Source organism: Callithrix jacchus, chromosome 5 (genome assembly GCF_049354715.1).
Source record: "Callithrix jacchus isolate 240 chromosome 5, calJac240_pri, whole genome shotgun sequence".
Taxonomy (NCBI): domain Eukaryota; kingdom Metazoa; phylum Chordata; class Mammalia; order Primates; family Cebidae; genus Callithrix; species Callithrix jacchus.
The window spans coordinates 101445022-101461764 of NC_133506.1; the positions used below are offsets into that span (position 1 = coordinate 101445022).

The 16743-nt window shown below is 41.1% G+C and overlaps 1 protein-coding gene across 8 annotated transcripts in view; it reads left to right on the plus strand.

Moving 5' to 3' along the window:
• The window catches only part of MYO1D (myosin ID), a 386402-nt gene that overhangs the window by 213356 nt on the left and 156303 nt on the right, over positions 1-16743 (plus strand). For all 8 annotated transcript variants that reach the window (XR_013535766.1, XM_008997098.5, XM_008997101.5 and 5 more), the window contains 3 exons: positions 9219-9442; positions 14828-14972; positions 15415-15519. Coding sequence is in view for 7 of the 8 variants with exons in the window: in XM_008997098.5 (XP_008995346.1) it covers positions 9219-9442; positions 14828-14972; positions 15415-15519 (474 nt within the window). In the remaining variant the exon portion in view is untranslated. The remainder of the gene's footprint in view (positions 1-9218; positions 9443-14827; positions 14973-15414; positions 15520-16743) is intronic.

Sequence of the window (16743 nt, forward strand, 5' to 3'; positions counted from 1 at the left end):
ATTTATATAGCTCATCTGGATGTGAACTCCTCCTCTCTGGTCATAAGAGTGTTCTTGTCTTCCTAGTACAAGGAGAGGGTGCTTTTCTCATGAGAAATATATGCTTTATCGGCAAATAGGAGAAGGGCAGAGAGCTTTTCCTGCATCTACTGTATCTTAGTTGTCTTTAGCTCAAAATAATCCTTACTCCAAAGTGGTATAATTTTGGGTGGCATATCCTGATCCCCTTCAAAGTTAGTAGTCTGTGTACAAAGAAATCTATAGTCAACTATGTTTTATTTTTCCAATTCTAATAAAGTAGATTTATATAGAAATTCTCAGAGCATCTAATATGTTCATATACACCATGAATCTCCACAAAGGAACTGCAATATGCAGCTTTTCCAAACTTACTGAAAAATGGAACCTTTTTTTCAGGGAGCATTCCAAAAGCCCTGTGTTCCAGAATATACTTTTAGAACTCTGTGAAATCAATGGTAGGGTATACCTTTAGCTGGTCCTTTCAAATATCAATTATTTCAGGAATCTAAAGAATTAGTCAAAATTGAAATCATTTTCAAACACCTAAAGCAAATGTATACTCAATTTATTCAGACAGGAAACTTCTTGCCATCTATCAGAATGAGGCTGAGGTTGTCCCTTAGCTTTGTGAGGTCTGGGGAAAGACCTAGTGTCTAATTCCTCTTTACATAGATTTTAACCAACCTCCTCTTTCAGGACCACCCCTCATTTCTACCCACAGAGGCACCCAGTCCTTTCCAGTCTAGAATCCTTCTATAAAGATTTATATGTATTATTATAAAAATAATAATCTGTTATTTTTAAGTAGTACTATCTGTTTTGAATCCTAGGCGTTTGTCACACAAGGTCAAAGCCTGACCTGTACTCTTTACCAGGTGGTAAGCCACCTCAGTATCAGACCAAGGTAGATCTGGGGATGGTAGAAGCTGTTGGAGTCTCCTGAAAAAGCTGAAATATTTTCAGACACCACTTTGGATCTGCTCAGTCGCTCAAACATTTGATCAAAACTCTGTAGTTCTGCATCAAAATGCAGTTTAAAGATACTCTTGACTTGAGAGATTTTTAAGATGAATTACCAAGTTTTTACCTTCTCTTTTGAGCAAACAAAACCAAACAAAAGAGAACAGTTGCTTTCCTACAGCTCCACAAAGTGTTTACAAGATTGAATCCTGGAAGGTCCATCAGAATTACTTAACCTATTATCTGGAGTAATTTTATTTTCATTTGTCTGCAAAATAATAGCAATTTGGTTGCAATAGTGTTGCTATTGGGCTGTTCTTCTGATAGTAATTGACCAAAAGGTTCAATTACTTCTTGAAGTTACAGTTATAATGAGGCTGTCAGATCATGTCATCATCATAGTGAAGAAATCATTCATAGGCAGCAATTGTGTACACTAAAAAACTGCAGGGTTAATGGACCTGGACAAGGCCATATATATAAAATGGGCATGTCCTAAACGAAGGTTCACAGGTCAAGTAACTCGGCAAGTTAGTCTCCCAGACCAAGGTAAGGCAGCTCAGGGGTGGTCACTTCTAAATTATGTTCCACCAAGCACATACCAATACCACCACCTGCAGTAGTTAGGTTTATCAGGGTCGCTTGTAATGATCAGACTCACATGTACTTTTTGTATGTGTATCTTCATTTCAATGATTTTACATTTGTTTATTGACTAAAGATTTGTTTTTGTGTCTTAGATTTCCCCTATGTCTTCTAAAATTTTACTAATTTATCTGTAAAACTAAGGAATTTTGTGTCAGGAATTATGCTAAGAGCCTATAAAGTCTATACACTGGATTTTATTTTCTTCTTGATACATATTAACCTGCTATTCTGGTAAAAACATGAGCACCAGCATTTTAAAAATAGCACATCAGGTCTTTATTTATTTTGTCCCTTATAGAGATGGAAAAGGAATAACTGAGAAAGATTTTTCTGTCTTGAGTTTTCCTTTAAAATAGCTCTTAGAAGGGGCCACACCCTTCATCAGTCAATCATGAAATACCCCAAATTGGATATAACTGTCATATTCAAATTTGATGTAATGTGTGCATACAAAATTTGGTATATTTACAATTTGCTCAGCGTTCATTCAACCAGAGTTCATTATTTACATAAACTCTCCTCTACCACAACTTTTTAACAACCGTAAGGTGTCAGCACTCTGCCCAAATAATCATATGGGGAACTTAAAGGTAGAAATGGAAGAAAGAGATTCTAAAAATTGTCCTTAGGCATGGAGGACCTGAGAAGCTGGGAGCTGAAACATTGATGGATTCTATTTGTGGAAACCAACAGAATGTCTGATTCAGAGCATCAGGGGGCTGTGAAGTAGGATTTGTATTGACAACAACACAGAAGGAGCCACAACGCCCACAATGACTAGAATTTTAAAAAACAAAACATGGGGAACTAGGAGAAAAAGGAAAGCTGACCTGTGTTTGATTCTGGGACTGAACGGAAGATACGTAATTGCCCTACGTCTTAATAGAGTATAACCTAGAATCCTACTTTTTTTGCAAAGTTTATTTTGTACTTAATGACTGTTAGATGTTGCTTTGAAACATCTGACCACTGAAGAAGTATGCACCAGAAGAAAAAGTGGTGGAATTAAGACGGCATTATGAAACGTGGTTAAACATGACAGTTGTGTTTATACTCACTCTGAACATCCCGAAAAGAGCAGAAAAGGAATAAAAACTGGATAAACTCACAAGGACAAATAGTACCATAGTGGAAACAACAGCAGACAAGAGGTGTCAACATAGGTTTAGAAGTAAGTAAATGAGTGGTTACTCCCCCAGGCAAGTGCCTGCAGAGAACGAGGCAAACAAGCCAGTTCAACTGACCCTAGGGCTGGAGAAAGACTCCAGACTGGGAAGGACTGGGTGCCTCTGTAGGTATGGATGAGGCGTGGCCCTGAAAGAGGAGGTTGGTTAAAATCTGTGTAAAGAGGAATTAGACACTAGGTCTCTCCCCAGACCTCACAAAGCTAAGGGACAACCTCAGCCTCATTCTGATAGATGGCAAGAAGTTTCCTGTCTGAATAACTTGAACAGGACTTAGAGAAGTTCTGAGCTTGGGGACATCAGGCTCAGTGGAGGAGAGGAGTCAGGTACCATATTGAGACCAAGGATATTAAGTGAAAGTGTAGATACTGAGGAGTAAGATTCCCCCCACCACTCACCCCAGGCCCCTTCACTCTGAGGATTCTGGCAGGAAAAGGAAACACTTCATGATCTTGACATTCTGGGGTTCCCCACAGATGGCTAGTCCCAGCCTAATCACCCTATAGTGAAGTTTTCCATCCACGAAGCACTTCCACAGAGCTTCCAAGCGCTGTTCACCCTGCAGTGTGAGTGGAGGGCCAACAATCCCTATGCATTTGAGGAAGGCCTTGGGCAAGGCCAAGACTAAGACAAATAGGAGAATGGGGGATTTAGAGGTAACAGGTGCGATACAAGGAACAATGGAAAAAATAAAACCATAAGTCATATACTTGCGGCATGAGATGTTGCACTCGTAAAGTAAGCCCAACATACTTTTAAAAGAAATATTACAAGAGCAAGGATGAGCTCTTGAAGATGGAAAACATGATAGCCAACGTGAAAGATTCAATATCAGGCTTGGAAAATGAAGTAGAATGCATTTATTCATTCAGCAAATATTATCGACTAATTACTAGATCCTTGACATTGTTCCAGACAGTGGAAATACATCAGTGAGCAAAACAGACAGAGTCCCAGCCTAGTAACCCTTAAATTCTAGTGCAAGCGAGCGTAATCAACACCATAATATGTAGGTTAGATGGTATGTTGGAAGGGGTTGAGTGCTGGGGGTGGGGGGAAGAAAAGCAGAGCATGGTAAGGAGTATCAAGAGTCCTGGGAGGTGGGAGTGGAAACAAGTTGAACTGTTAAATAAGAAGGCCAGGGCTGGCCTCCCTTGAGAACGTGACAGCTGAGCAAAGAGGCAGAGGGTGAGGAAATCAGCCATCTGATGGCTGGGAGCAGATTATTCCAGGCAGAGGGAGCAACTAGCCCAAAGACCCTGAGATAAGAGGGTGCCTGGCCTGTGCCAGGTCCAGCAGGGAGGCCAGTGTGGCAGGAGCAAGCAGGGGAGAGGACAGCGGGAGATGAGGTGGGGAGGAGACAGTGCCAGACCTTATGGGGCCATGGAGGCTATGGGAAGGACTTTGGCTTTTCTGCTGAGGGAAAAGGAGAGCCACTGCAGAGTTTGAGCAGAGAAGTGACATGATCTGACTGTGGTCTTAAAAGGATCACTCTGGCCGCTGTGTTGAGAATTGGCACCTCAGTTTCAAGGATGTGTGCAATGCCGTGCCAGCATCTTCTGTTTATACCTCCATTGTTCCCTCGAGCAGGCCTCTCTGTTTGCTGCTGTCCTCTTTCCTGAGAAATGGTCCCTCACTTGCTTCTCTGTCAGTTTGCTCTCTACCCGATATCCTCTGCTGACTTCACCTCACAGGTCCCAGCATGCGTCCTTTGGCTCCCGCTCCTCTGGCCTCATATCCTAAAGCGCGTTACATCTGGCTGGTTCTGCTTTTGTGTTAATATTGTTAGAAGCAGGGCCGCCTTTGCCTCCCTTGTTGTTTGTTGAACCTCTTAGGCATATGCAAATAAGTATTAAGCACTTGTTTTTTATATAACATTTAATTTTCTGCTTTCTGAAGCTCTGTCATCAGGCAGAGTCCTTTACAGAGGTAAGCTTTGTATGACTCCTGAAAAACTCAACAGTTTAAGCTGCTTTAAACAGAGAGCGAAAACAAGAAAATCTGTCTTATACCTTAAATTCCAAACCTGCAGACTCTTGGCAGCAAAACCGACAAACAACCCTTCTGCCACACATACACACAAACTTTTATGGAAACATATCTATTTAAACCAAATACACTTAGATTATGAGGAAAAATGCATGAATCATTTTTCCTGTAAAATCATCTTCCTCTGTAGTTTTCAATGCTTATCCTTTGATGTTAAAAAAAAAAATAGAGCCTAAGGGACTTCTGATAAAGTTGGTGATATAACTGCAGGTTCACAAAATTCCCTTCCCACAGAATTGTGTAAGATTAACAAATATCAAATGTAAAAATAACAAAGAACATGCCATCAACCCTGAAACCAAGAAAAGATTCCAACTTCATACCATAAACTTTGAGAAGTGTCATCCAAAAAAAGAAAACTTGGGCCAAATTGAAAGAAGATGCTAAAAAAAAAATCGATACATTCTTCAAAGAGAAGGGTGGAGCATGGAGAAGTACAAGGAGGGAATCCTGAAAAATTTTACTTTTGAAGTAAAACTTTGCTTTTGAAGGTGCTACACTGAGTATAAAGGTGTACCAGCAGAAGGGCATAGAACACCCTGTACGTTCACTGGGGACCCTTTCTTTCATCAAGAAGACTTCTTTCATAAGCAAGAAGAGTAGGCAAGGTTTGCCATCTTTCCTGCCTATCAATAACTGGATGTAAAATGAAGTCATCTGCAGGCAATGATTATTATAGCTGAACCAAGGAAAGCTCCACTAGACATGGAAAAGGAACACTTGGTCCCATAACAAGCCGGAAGCCTGTGGTATTACCCGGATGTGGTGAAGCAAACCTCTGATGCATTTATTTCCCAGAATGAAGACCTTGCTGGCAGTTACTTAAAGCCCCTGCACACTCTCCTCTCCTCTTAGGCAACTAAATGACTGGATAAGGAATTATCCAGTCCATACCATAGGTGGAAGAATAAAGCAATATCAAATCAGGCACTGTTTGGGGGCAAATGGCAGACTGAGAAAGAATGACTTACATCTACTAAGTAGTTTTCAGGTCACACCAACGTGTGATGGAGGCAAAATATCTGCACGTGCAAAAAGAGAAGGTAGCACAACTCACTAAAGGTGAAAAAGAATAGACTTCCAGTAGCTGTAACAGCCTCTGCTTATTGAGCACTGACTACCCACCAGGCACTATTTTAAGTGTTGTGTATGTATTAACTCCATTAATCCTCACAACACTACAAGGTAAGCATCACAATTATCCCCATTTTACAGCTAAGAAAACTAAGGCACAGAGGAGTTAAGAAGCTTGCCCAAGTTTACACAGCTTTTAAGAGTGGGACCAGGATTTGAAAACAGGCAGTCTGAGTCCAGAGCTGCTTCTCAGCTACTCTGCTTTTATAACTCAAGAAATAGACAACATTTTAGGCAACTGCTTTTTACTTTCAAGGAAATTTAAGAAAATACAAATGTATTGGCCATACACCATTTCTTGAAAGCTACTGGGAAGAGGAGGGAAGAAAAGCAAGAAAAAGAAAGATATAAGCTCAGAACTCAGATCCAACATGGAAGAGTAGTTTAAAAAGTCCCAGGATAGGGAACTGTTCAGTGAGCTTAAAGAACATAAGGATAAGGGGAATATTTAAAAAAAAAAAAAAAGATTCAGTTAATATGCTTAAGCAGAAAAATTATTGCCAATCATTTGATGAGTCTTTAAGAGCATTTGGCAGAAATTAGCAATAGGTATCTAGTAAATAAAGCAAATTTTAAAAACAAAGCAGTTACTAATGACAGGTAAAAACAAATACAGATAATAAAGTAAAGAAACAACATTCATATTCCTTAGCACAACAGGGAACCAAATATATGTGTAATATATAATATGATGCAATATAACATATCCATATCATATGTAAATTATTCAATATATAATAGAGTTAATATGTGTAATAATGTAAACATACCTTAACTTCATTGGGAAAATAGAGGAGAAGTAAGAATGATGGTGGGAGAGCTAAATCTCCATTTTGTGTGATTTGGATAGCGTGTAAAATGTCAACCAAGCAATCATAGTATACGTGGTTTTGGGGGTTTTGTTTTGTTTTGTTTTGTTTGAGACAGGGTGTCACTTCCATCACCCAGGCTGGAGTACAGTGGTATGATCTCAGCTCACTGTAGCCTCAACTTCCTGAACTCAGGCAATCCTCCCACCTCAACCTCCTCAGTAGCTGAGACTACAGGTGCACACCACCACACCCAGCTAATTTTTCTGTGTTTTTCATAAACACAGGGTTTTGCCATGTTGCCCAGGCTGGTTTCGGACTCCAGGGCTCAAGTGATCCTCCCACCTCAGCCTTCCAGAGTGCTAGGATTACAGGCACCTAGCCATATTATTTATGAAAAATGCTGGATGAAGCATCTAAAATAGTTTGTGTGGATTGAGACTGGAGGTAGGGCGGTGGGTTTAGATGAGTGAAGAGAAGAGCCCCTGTCTTGTATTATATGCATGCTTGTGCTATTTGATTTTTTTCAACCGTTAAAAACCTAAATAAACCAACACAGATGAAATTATAAAGGTTATCAAGAAAGACCCCCTTTATAAAGTAGGTTTCTTTTAAAAGAAAACAAAGTACCGCTTAAAAAGTACTTACTTATAAAATGTTTTTTTCAATTTGCTAAAGAATCTAACCAAAAACATTCTAATAGAAATCTCTATAAAACACTTCTTGAAAATTAAAGATTGATTTCCTGTATAGATGTGGCTCCAGGTGGTCTTAAATTCCTTCCCTTAGAAAAAACAGCAACAAACAGCAGGAAACTTTAAAAATGTGTTTTGTCCAAGAAACTAAATCACATACTTTCACCCTATAATTGTATTTTTTTTGGTTTTTCAAGATACTAAAGAAGGGACCTTTATTTTTGCACGTGGGTGGAGGCGTAACAAAGCCATCTGTACAGTGGATTCAGCTACAAGGCGGGGAGCCATTTTGACTAAAAAGGGCTGCTGTACTGACGCCACGTGAGAGGAGGAGTCAGTTTTTATTGCCTCATTGTCTTGAAAGATTCTATTTATATGTGAACTCTAGATTACCAACACAAATTGCCCATATGTCATGTTTCCCTTAAATATTATGGTTTTTCTTGACCCATTGCGGGCCCTTGATTACCTCCCGTAGGTAGTGTGCAAACAAATCTATCTTTATTGTGCAGCAGGCTGAAAAGGGAGAGCACTGCAAGCACATGGTGTCCGTTCAGAAGTCCGAATGAGGACAAACCTAAAACAACTGAGTCAAATGAGGCGTTGCACAAGTTTTGCTGGGAGGAATTGGTGGGTACAGATGGGGATTTTTAAGAAGAAATAAAAGAAACCTGAGGGAGTCCGCAGAACCCATACTGTGGGCTTTGAACTAGAGGTTGAAAATCTTGGCTCTGAAAAGCCGGAGAGAGAAATAATACAATCAACCTAAGAATTGGAACGGTTATTTAAGTGGCAGCAGTAAATATACTGGGGCATGATGCTGATATGTATACAGAATTCATCGAAGAAAGTAACTAGGGTTTTTGGCCTCTCGGAGACTGGTAGCAGAAAAGGAAAGAAAGGAGTTTACACTGAAATATTGTAAAAGAAGGAGTAAACTAGTGGTGGAGAGGATATATAGGGGAAGAGCCAGTGATTAATTGAAGATCGCACCAAATTTGCGTTTGCTTGAGAAGTTGAGAAATACGGATACCTGGACAAAGGATCCTAAAAATACATAAGTATATCTGATTGTTCCATGCTTGGATGAAATTGGCATTGAGACATTTACGTAGTCTCATTGATTTCTGGGCACTGAGAAACTTTTAACAAAGATTCGCATGATATTAGTACGTAATCTGTTTTACCCTTTCCCCATGAATACATCTAATCCTTGAGCATTTGCATAGTGCCACGGGAGAGGAGGTGCACAGGCTGTGTGTAAATCAGTTTGTAAATCCAAAGTGGCATTATACCAGTGGCCAGCATGTATAATCTATGTAAAGTTAAGTTTCACAAGAAAACTATAGATGCTTATGGCATGATGTTCTGACTCATCTCACTTCCCTTCAGCATTCCTAAAATATTTATCCAAAGATATTTGCATTTTGGCTTTCTTCTTTTCTTGACAGTAAAGTTAAAAACAGGAGTCAGCTTCAGGCTCAGCACACACTTCAGTGGAGAATAATGAGCAGCTGGACAGCTGAAACAAAATGACTGACGTGACTCCCCGCGCCATCTGTTGGTGGCAGGTGGAACTGACATGCTTTGGCTCTGGCTGATTTTGTGCACAATTGTTAAGTTGCCTTGTTGAATTTGTAAGTACAGGAGATGCTATAATGTCAAAGCCATCGACAACTCAGCCAGCCAATGTTTTCCTTTTTTTCTCTATTGTGAAGGTGTGGCGGGGAACCCTGGCCCGCATGCGGTACAAGAGAACCAAGGCAGCTCTGACCATAATCAGGTACTACCGGCGCTACAAAGTGAAGTCATACATCCACGAGGTGGCCAGACGCTTTCATGGCGTCAAGACCATGAGAGACTACGGGAAGCACGTGAAGTGGCCAAGCCCTCCTAAAGTTCTTCGCCGTTTCGAGGAGGCCCTGCAGATGATTTTCAATAGGTAAGAACGTGTTGCTGTGTGCTGCAGCCATTTATGATGGCACAGTTAATCCTGTGCAAAGTCACAAGTCTAAGACCATGATATTGGCTCATCTATTTGCTGTTATGACATTTACCTTTACCTTATGTTTTCAGTTTTGTAGATTTGGCTTTCAAAGAGCATCTGCTTACCCCTCAAAATAAAGGAGCTGTCAATTTGTTTTTCCTGTAGCAGTTGACAGCAATGTGCCACAACCCCTGGACACAAGCCATAGTCAAGATAAGCTACTAGCATGCTGTTTCTACTTTCTTTTATTAGCTAAAAATAAAACTACCACACATAACTCAAACTAGAAAATCCATTAATCCTTTCAAAGCAGTGGTTCTCAATTCTGCTTAGAATAGCAAGGAGTTTAGGAAATACGCCAACATCCAGGTCCTACCACCAGAGAGTTCTGTTTAATGGTGCTTGTGGGGGGGGGGGCGCCCAGGCAGAGGTCCTTTTTTAAAGTTTCCCACATGATTTTAAAGTGCAGCCAAAGGGAAAAATAACTGTTTTTAGAGCACGCTATCTTTTACATAAATTAAAACCCATGTAAAATTTGGTACCTTTCCAACTGGTCTTTATTTTTTATAACCTGCTGTGGATCTCAGTGTGTAGTTATTCCAAGTCCCTTCTTGCTTTCTGAGCTGATTTATTGCCAGTATCCACCAGATAGATATAGTTAGTTTTGTCTCAGATACAGCCATCTAGTCACATAAACTAAGCTACTTTTTCTCAAATATAGTCATTTTACCATGATACTCCATAAAGAACACTTTGAACTAATTAATATGCTGAATGTACAAGAACTAATGTATAATTCCATGCTAAATCAGATTCTATCTTCTTTAGATTTCGCTCTATATATAATTGATGGAAAGTATCAAAAGATAAAGAAAACTGTGTGGAAGAAAACTCTTTTACATATCTTATTTACTTCTTTAAAAAAATAAATAATTGCTTGTAAGAAGAAAAAAATACAGAATTATTGAAAACAAAAGTACCTCGACCTTCAGTTCTCAAATACAGTTCTGTAAATAATTGGTTTTCAGTCTTGGCAGGCTTTTTACATAGTCACATATGATTTGGGCATATTTTTCTCTTTCTTACACAAACAGGATTATATGAATGGTTATCTGACTTTACTTAAAAAGATGTCTTGGAGACCTGTCCATGACAATAAAGATCTGTATAAGATTTTTTTTTTTTTTTTTTTGAGACGGAGTTTCGCTCTTGTTACCCTGGCTGGAGTGCAATGGCACGATCTCAGCTCACTGCAACCTCCACCTCCTGGGTTCAGGGAATTCTCCTGCCTCAGCCTCCTGAGTAGCTGGGATTACAAGCACGCGCTACCAGGCCCAGCTAACTTTTTGTATTTTTAGTAGAGACAGGGTTTCACCATGTTGACCAGGATGGTCTCGATCTCTTGACCTCGTGATCCACCTGCCTCGGCCTCCCAAAGTGCTGGGATTACAGGCTTGAGCCACCGCGCCTGGCCTAAGATCTGTATAAGATTTTTAAGAGCTGTAGAAGATTGTTATTGATTATGATTAGATTGCTCTACAGCTTATACGGTCTTCTTTTTTAGATTTTGAGGTTTTACTTATGGCCTAGAAATGATTGATTTGTACAAAATTCAGTGTACTCATTTAGTGACTACTTACTGAATGCCCACTGTGTTCTGTGCAGTGACCTAGGTTTAAGGGATATGGTGACAAATAAGAAAGATGTGAAAGACAGTCCCAGTCTTCCCAGGCCTTATAGTCAATGGCATTTGAAAATAACAGATCTGCTGTTCTGTATATGCACACGTGCATGCACCTCGCACACTCGCACACACACACAGTGAGTGAATCTTGCCACTTGTGTCCATCTAGTCCATGGGTCTGCACACTTTTTCTGAAAGGGCAGGATATTAAGTGTTTTAGGCTTTGTAGGCTACAGATGTTCTCTGTCACATATGCTTCTTTGTTTTGTTTTGATTTTGTTAAACATGTAAAAATGTAAAAACTATTCTTAGCTTGTGGGCAGTACAAAAACAGGCCATGGGCCAGATTTGGTACAGGCTATAGTTTGCCAACCCCGATCTAGTCACTATTGGGAATTTTTTGATCTGTGGAACACAAAGAGAAATGGATTAAAGAATTCTGTGATTGTAGCATTCTTATGTTTGTTTTTCTGAAATCTCAATGTACATTGAATCATGATTAAGTTCACTGCTGTTTTTCACAGTAATTCTTTGTAATTGAGACTTCTCCATGCCCAGCTTTGTCCCTTTTTCATGTCATTGAGGTTGGTGATTTTTATGGCTGCAGCTGTTGTTGGCTACACATATTTATAGACAGCAGTTTGCTTGATTTGCATGAGAAGCATGGGTGGCTTTCTCCATGGTTGTGTAGCTCAGGTCCTGAATCCCCCAATGTGCATCTGTGGCCTCTGGAGTCAGTCAGGGACAGACCTTGTCCTGAGCCACTGTGAGCAGTGAAGAAGGGACAGTCTGACCAGGTTTGTAGACTGGAAATAGACCAGTAGACAGAGCAAAGATGTCTCCCCACCAGTCATGAAATTTGGAGATCAAAGGCTGATTTGGGAAGTTGCTTAGGAAGCCACTATTATAAGACCCACCTGTCAAAGTGTCCTTGACTTTGACCACCAACTGCTCCAGGCCTGTCACTCTTCTAGTCTCTTCTAGAATGATCTTAGGACAGTCTGTCTTGTTGGAGTGTTGGTTGGCCATAGGAAGTAGAGAAGAGGATTCCACTGTTCTGTTGAGCCATTACTTCTTTACAGTATTGCTTTGGCAACCTACTATCTGTGACCCACATGTGGCCAGCCATTCCATGTGTAGGGAACAGGCACAGCTCTCACCTTAAAATCCTTCACCTCCTGCCCCTGCTACCAGTCTCTGCCACTTCAGGCTTAAGGATTCTCGTCTATGCCTGAGGGGCCCTCTCCTTCCACTGAGTAGAGTGCTCTGCCCTGAGCCGCTTCCCCGTCAGCCAATCCCATCTGCTTTGTATCTTCCAGAAAATCATTATGCTTTCTACTTTATTGACATCATTCCCATTTTCTAGTGTTGTTAGAAATTTTTCCTTATTTTTATATTTATTTGGTTATTTCAGTGGGAATTTTCCATTTTAGTTAAATCTCATTCAATGGAAACAGGCTCAAGAACAACTGGCCTTGATTATTCATCTGATGAAAAGGAAGTTCTCAGTTTGTTTCTGCTTCAAGCTCCTGTGGCAGAAAAGAGGATATAAGTATCATGTAGGGCTAGGATGCTGCCAAGAGCATAAGAGAAGTTGTACCTGTTTTTCCCAATCAGGAATAGTTTATTTTTGGTTTAAGCTTTCAGTTGCTTAGCCAAAAAATCTTGGAGTCGTCCTTAAATCCTCTCTGGCTCCCACATCTAATCCATTGTCAAATCCTATTTGTTCTTCCTTCAGAAATATCCAGAACCAACACTTATCTCCACCTCCACCTCCCTGATCCAAGCCACCTTGCTCTAGCATGTGTGTTACGGAAATAGCCTCCTAACAGGTCTTCCTGTTCCCAGCCTACAGCAACCACAATGATCCTTTTAAAGCTTGAGTCAGGTCATTGTTCCAAACCTTCCAATGGCCTCTCATCTCATTCGGAGGAAAGGCCAAAGTCCTGGTGATGATCTCATGCATGACTCTGTGGATTCTGACCCTGATTCTCCCTGCTCCTCACGCTGCTCCTCTAGCATACCAAGCAAGCTCATGTCCCAGAGCCTTTGCACTTACTGTATTCTCTTCTCTTCCTGGAACACACTGGTTCAGGTCTCCATATGACCAGCTCTATCACATCTTAGAGGTTTCTGCTCATCTATCCTTATCAGTGGTGCCTGCCCAGACTACCCTGTATAAACCACACCTGCTCCCCATTCCTTCCCTCTTCCGTACTCCCTGGCCTCCGTGCCTTACTTTCACCATCCTACATGCTATATGTCTACTTATATATCTATTGTCTGTCACTCCTTTCTAGAATATAAGCACCTAGGAGAAAGGACCTCTGTTTGGCTTATTACTGTGCCCCCATTGCCTAGAACAGCACCTGGTGTTTAGCAGACACCTAGAATGAATGAATGAATGATGAACCCAGTTTTCTATGTCCTAAATATAAATTTTATGAGAGCCCATGTATCACTAAGTTCTAGTTGCTTTCAAAACACACAAACAACAAAGCAAGTTTTTTGTTGTTGTTGTTTGGTTTTTTTTTTTTTTGAGACGGAGTTTCGCTCTTGTTACCCAGGCTGGAGTGCAATGGCATGATCTCGGCTGACCGCAACCTCCGCCTCCTGGGTTCAGGCAATTCTCCTGCCTCAGCCTCCTGAGTAGCTGGGATTACAGGCACGTGCCACCATGCCCAGCTAATTTTTTTTGTATTTTTAGTAGAGACGGGGTTTCACCATATTGACCAGGATGGTCTCGATCGATCTCTTGACCTCGTGATCCACCTGCCTCGGCCTCCCAAAGTGCTGGGATTACAGGCTTGAGCCACCACGCCTGGCCAACAAAGCAAATTTTTAAAAAGATCCGTCTACATAAAATGATAGGTATTTTAGCAACTTCTGTGTGTATTTTGGAGGTTTTTTTTTTTTTTTTTGAGATGGAGTTTCCCTCTTGTTATCCTGGCTGGAGTGCAATGGCGTGATCTTGGCTCACCGCAATTTCCGCCTCTGTGTTCAGGCAATTCTCCTGCCTCAGCCTCCTGAATAGCTGGGATTACAGGCACGCGCCACCATGCCCAGCTAATTTTTTGTATTTTTAGTAGAGACGGGGTTTCACCATGTTGACCAGGATGGTCTCGATTTCTTGACCTCGTGATCCACCCGCCTCGGCCTCCCAAAGTGCTGGGATTACAGGTGTGAGCCACCGTGCCCGGCCTTTTGGAGGCATTTTACTTTTTTTTAGCATGCCAGCACTTTGATTTCATTCTACTTAATGACAACTTCAGTTATTTTTGAGAATGCATGAAGCCCAGCGTGGTGGCTCATGCCTGTATGTAATCCCAGCACTTTGGGAGGCCGAGGCAGGTGGATCACTTGAGGTCAAGAGTTCTATACCAACCTGGCCAACATGGCAAAACCCTGTCTCTTATAAAAATACAAAAATTAGGCAGGCATGGTGGTACGCACCTATAATCCCAGCTACTGAGGAGGCTGAGACAGGAGAATCACTTAAACCCAGAGGCAGAGGTTGCAGTGAGCCAAAATCACACCATTGCACTCCAGCCTGAGAGACAAAGTGAGACTCAAAAAAAAAAAAGAGAAAAGAAAAAAAGGAGAATGCATGGGATTGCATTTCCAAAGTCTAATGCATGTTGTCTGTTTACTTATAGATGGAGAGCATCCCAACTCATCAGGAGCATTCCAGCCTCAGACCTGCCCCAGGTCAGGGCAAAGGTTGCAGCCATGGAAATGCTGAAGGGTCAAAGGGCTGACCTGGGGCTCCAGAGGGCCTGGGAGGGCAACTATCTTGCTTCAGTAAGTCCAAGGGAAAAAAATGGAATCTACTCCTATTTCCCCTACAAAAAAAGTGACGAACATTTCTCCAAGAATTTGCAGAAAGAATAAAACACCTTTAGACACTAATTTCTATATGAGATACTAAGTTAAATACCCTTTACAACCTGGCCTTTGACCATTTAAACCTTCCCTTATATCATTCAGTGACTGTTTTTTAATTACCACCTTTATATTAATTATCCTCAGAGCTACACTTTATCCTCTCTCCCATTCCCTATTTTAAAATTTGTATAGGATCTTTGATGTTACCACAACCGTTTAGTAGCTTACCATCTGGGGTGAGGAGATAAAGAGTGCACGTGTGAAACTCCAAGTATGGTTCTAAAGCAGCACACTGAAAGGTTGCCTGTCCTTCTCAAATGCTAAGCACACTCATTCTCTTGTTTTCTTTCTCTTTCAGAAGCCAGATACACCTCAGACCTCAGGTACTTTTGTCCCCGTTGCTAATGAACTGAAACGGAAAGACAAATACATGAATGTCCTCTTTTCCTGTCATGTCCGTAAGGTAAGGCAAGCTTGAACCAGATCATCTTGGAAAGGAAAGACTAATTCAGTTGAAAGTCACTTAAGTGTGCCTGTAATAAAACATAACAATAGGTACATAGCTAGCTTCATCATCAGTGCACTAGACCTGTCTGTGCTGAGGCATTGTAGGAGTGACTGAAGTGACTATACCTTTAGAGATAGGGTATAAAGCTTTCCTAAGGGAAGTGATAACCATTTCTTCTTTTTTTTTTTTTTTTTTTTTGAGATGGAGTTTTACTCATGTTGCCCAGGCTGGAGTGCAGTGGCGCTATCTGGGTTCACGGTAACCTCCATTTCCCAGGTTCAAGTGATTCTCCTGCCTCAGCACTCCCAAGTAGCTGGGATTACAGGCGTGTGCCATCACATCTGGCTAATTTTATATTTTTAATAAAAACAGGGTTTCAACATGTTGATCAGGCTGGTCTCAAACTCCTGACCTCAGGCGATCCACCCGCCTTGGTCTCCCAAAGTTCTGGGATGACAGCCACCATGCCCGGCCAATTTCTTTTTAAAACTAGACTGAGGGGGACCTCTTTGAAGTCAGTGATTTGCATTTCACTAAATGTGTATCGTTTATAGCAGCTGTATTATCTGCTTTATATTTAATGGTCACTTAGTACTTTTTATACCTATATTATTTCTATAAAACAGGGTTCAGGGGATGAAGAACTGAGTTTAAAAAAGAAGAGTAGGGGCCAGGCACAATGGCTCATACTGTAATCCCAGCACTTTGGGAGGCTGAGGCAGGTGGATCACGAGGTCAGGAGCTCAAGACCAGCATGTCCAATATGATAAAACCCTGTCTCTACGAATAATACAAAAATTATGAGAGCGTGGTAGTGCACACCTGTAGTCCCAGCTACTAGGGAGGCTGAGGCAGGAGAATCACTTGAACCTGGGAGGCGGAGGTTGCAGTGAGCCGAGATTGCGCCATTGTACTCCAACCTAGGCAACAGAGCGAGATTCCATCTCAAAAGAAAAAAGAGTAGGGCATATTGGGATATGGAAGGTGAGAAAAAAAGTTACGTACTGTATTTGCTTGTCTGATGCAGGATACATGGGCTGCCATTTACCTGGAGATGATAGCAGTTGGGCAAGTGGAAGTTGGGAAATGAAAGGCAAAGGACTTAGCTAGTCATAAAAAGAAACCTTAAAATACTTGTTTAGGAGAACACAGAAGAATTGAAATTATCATTAAAAGAAT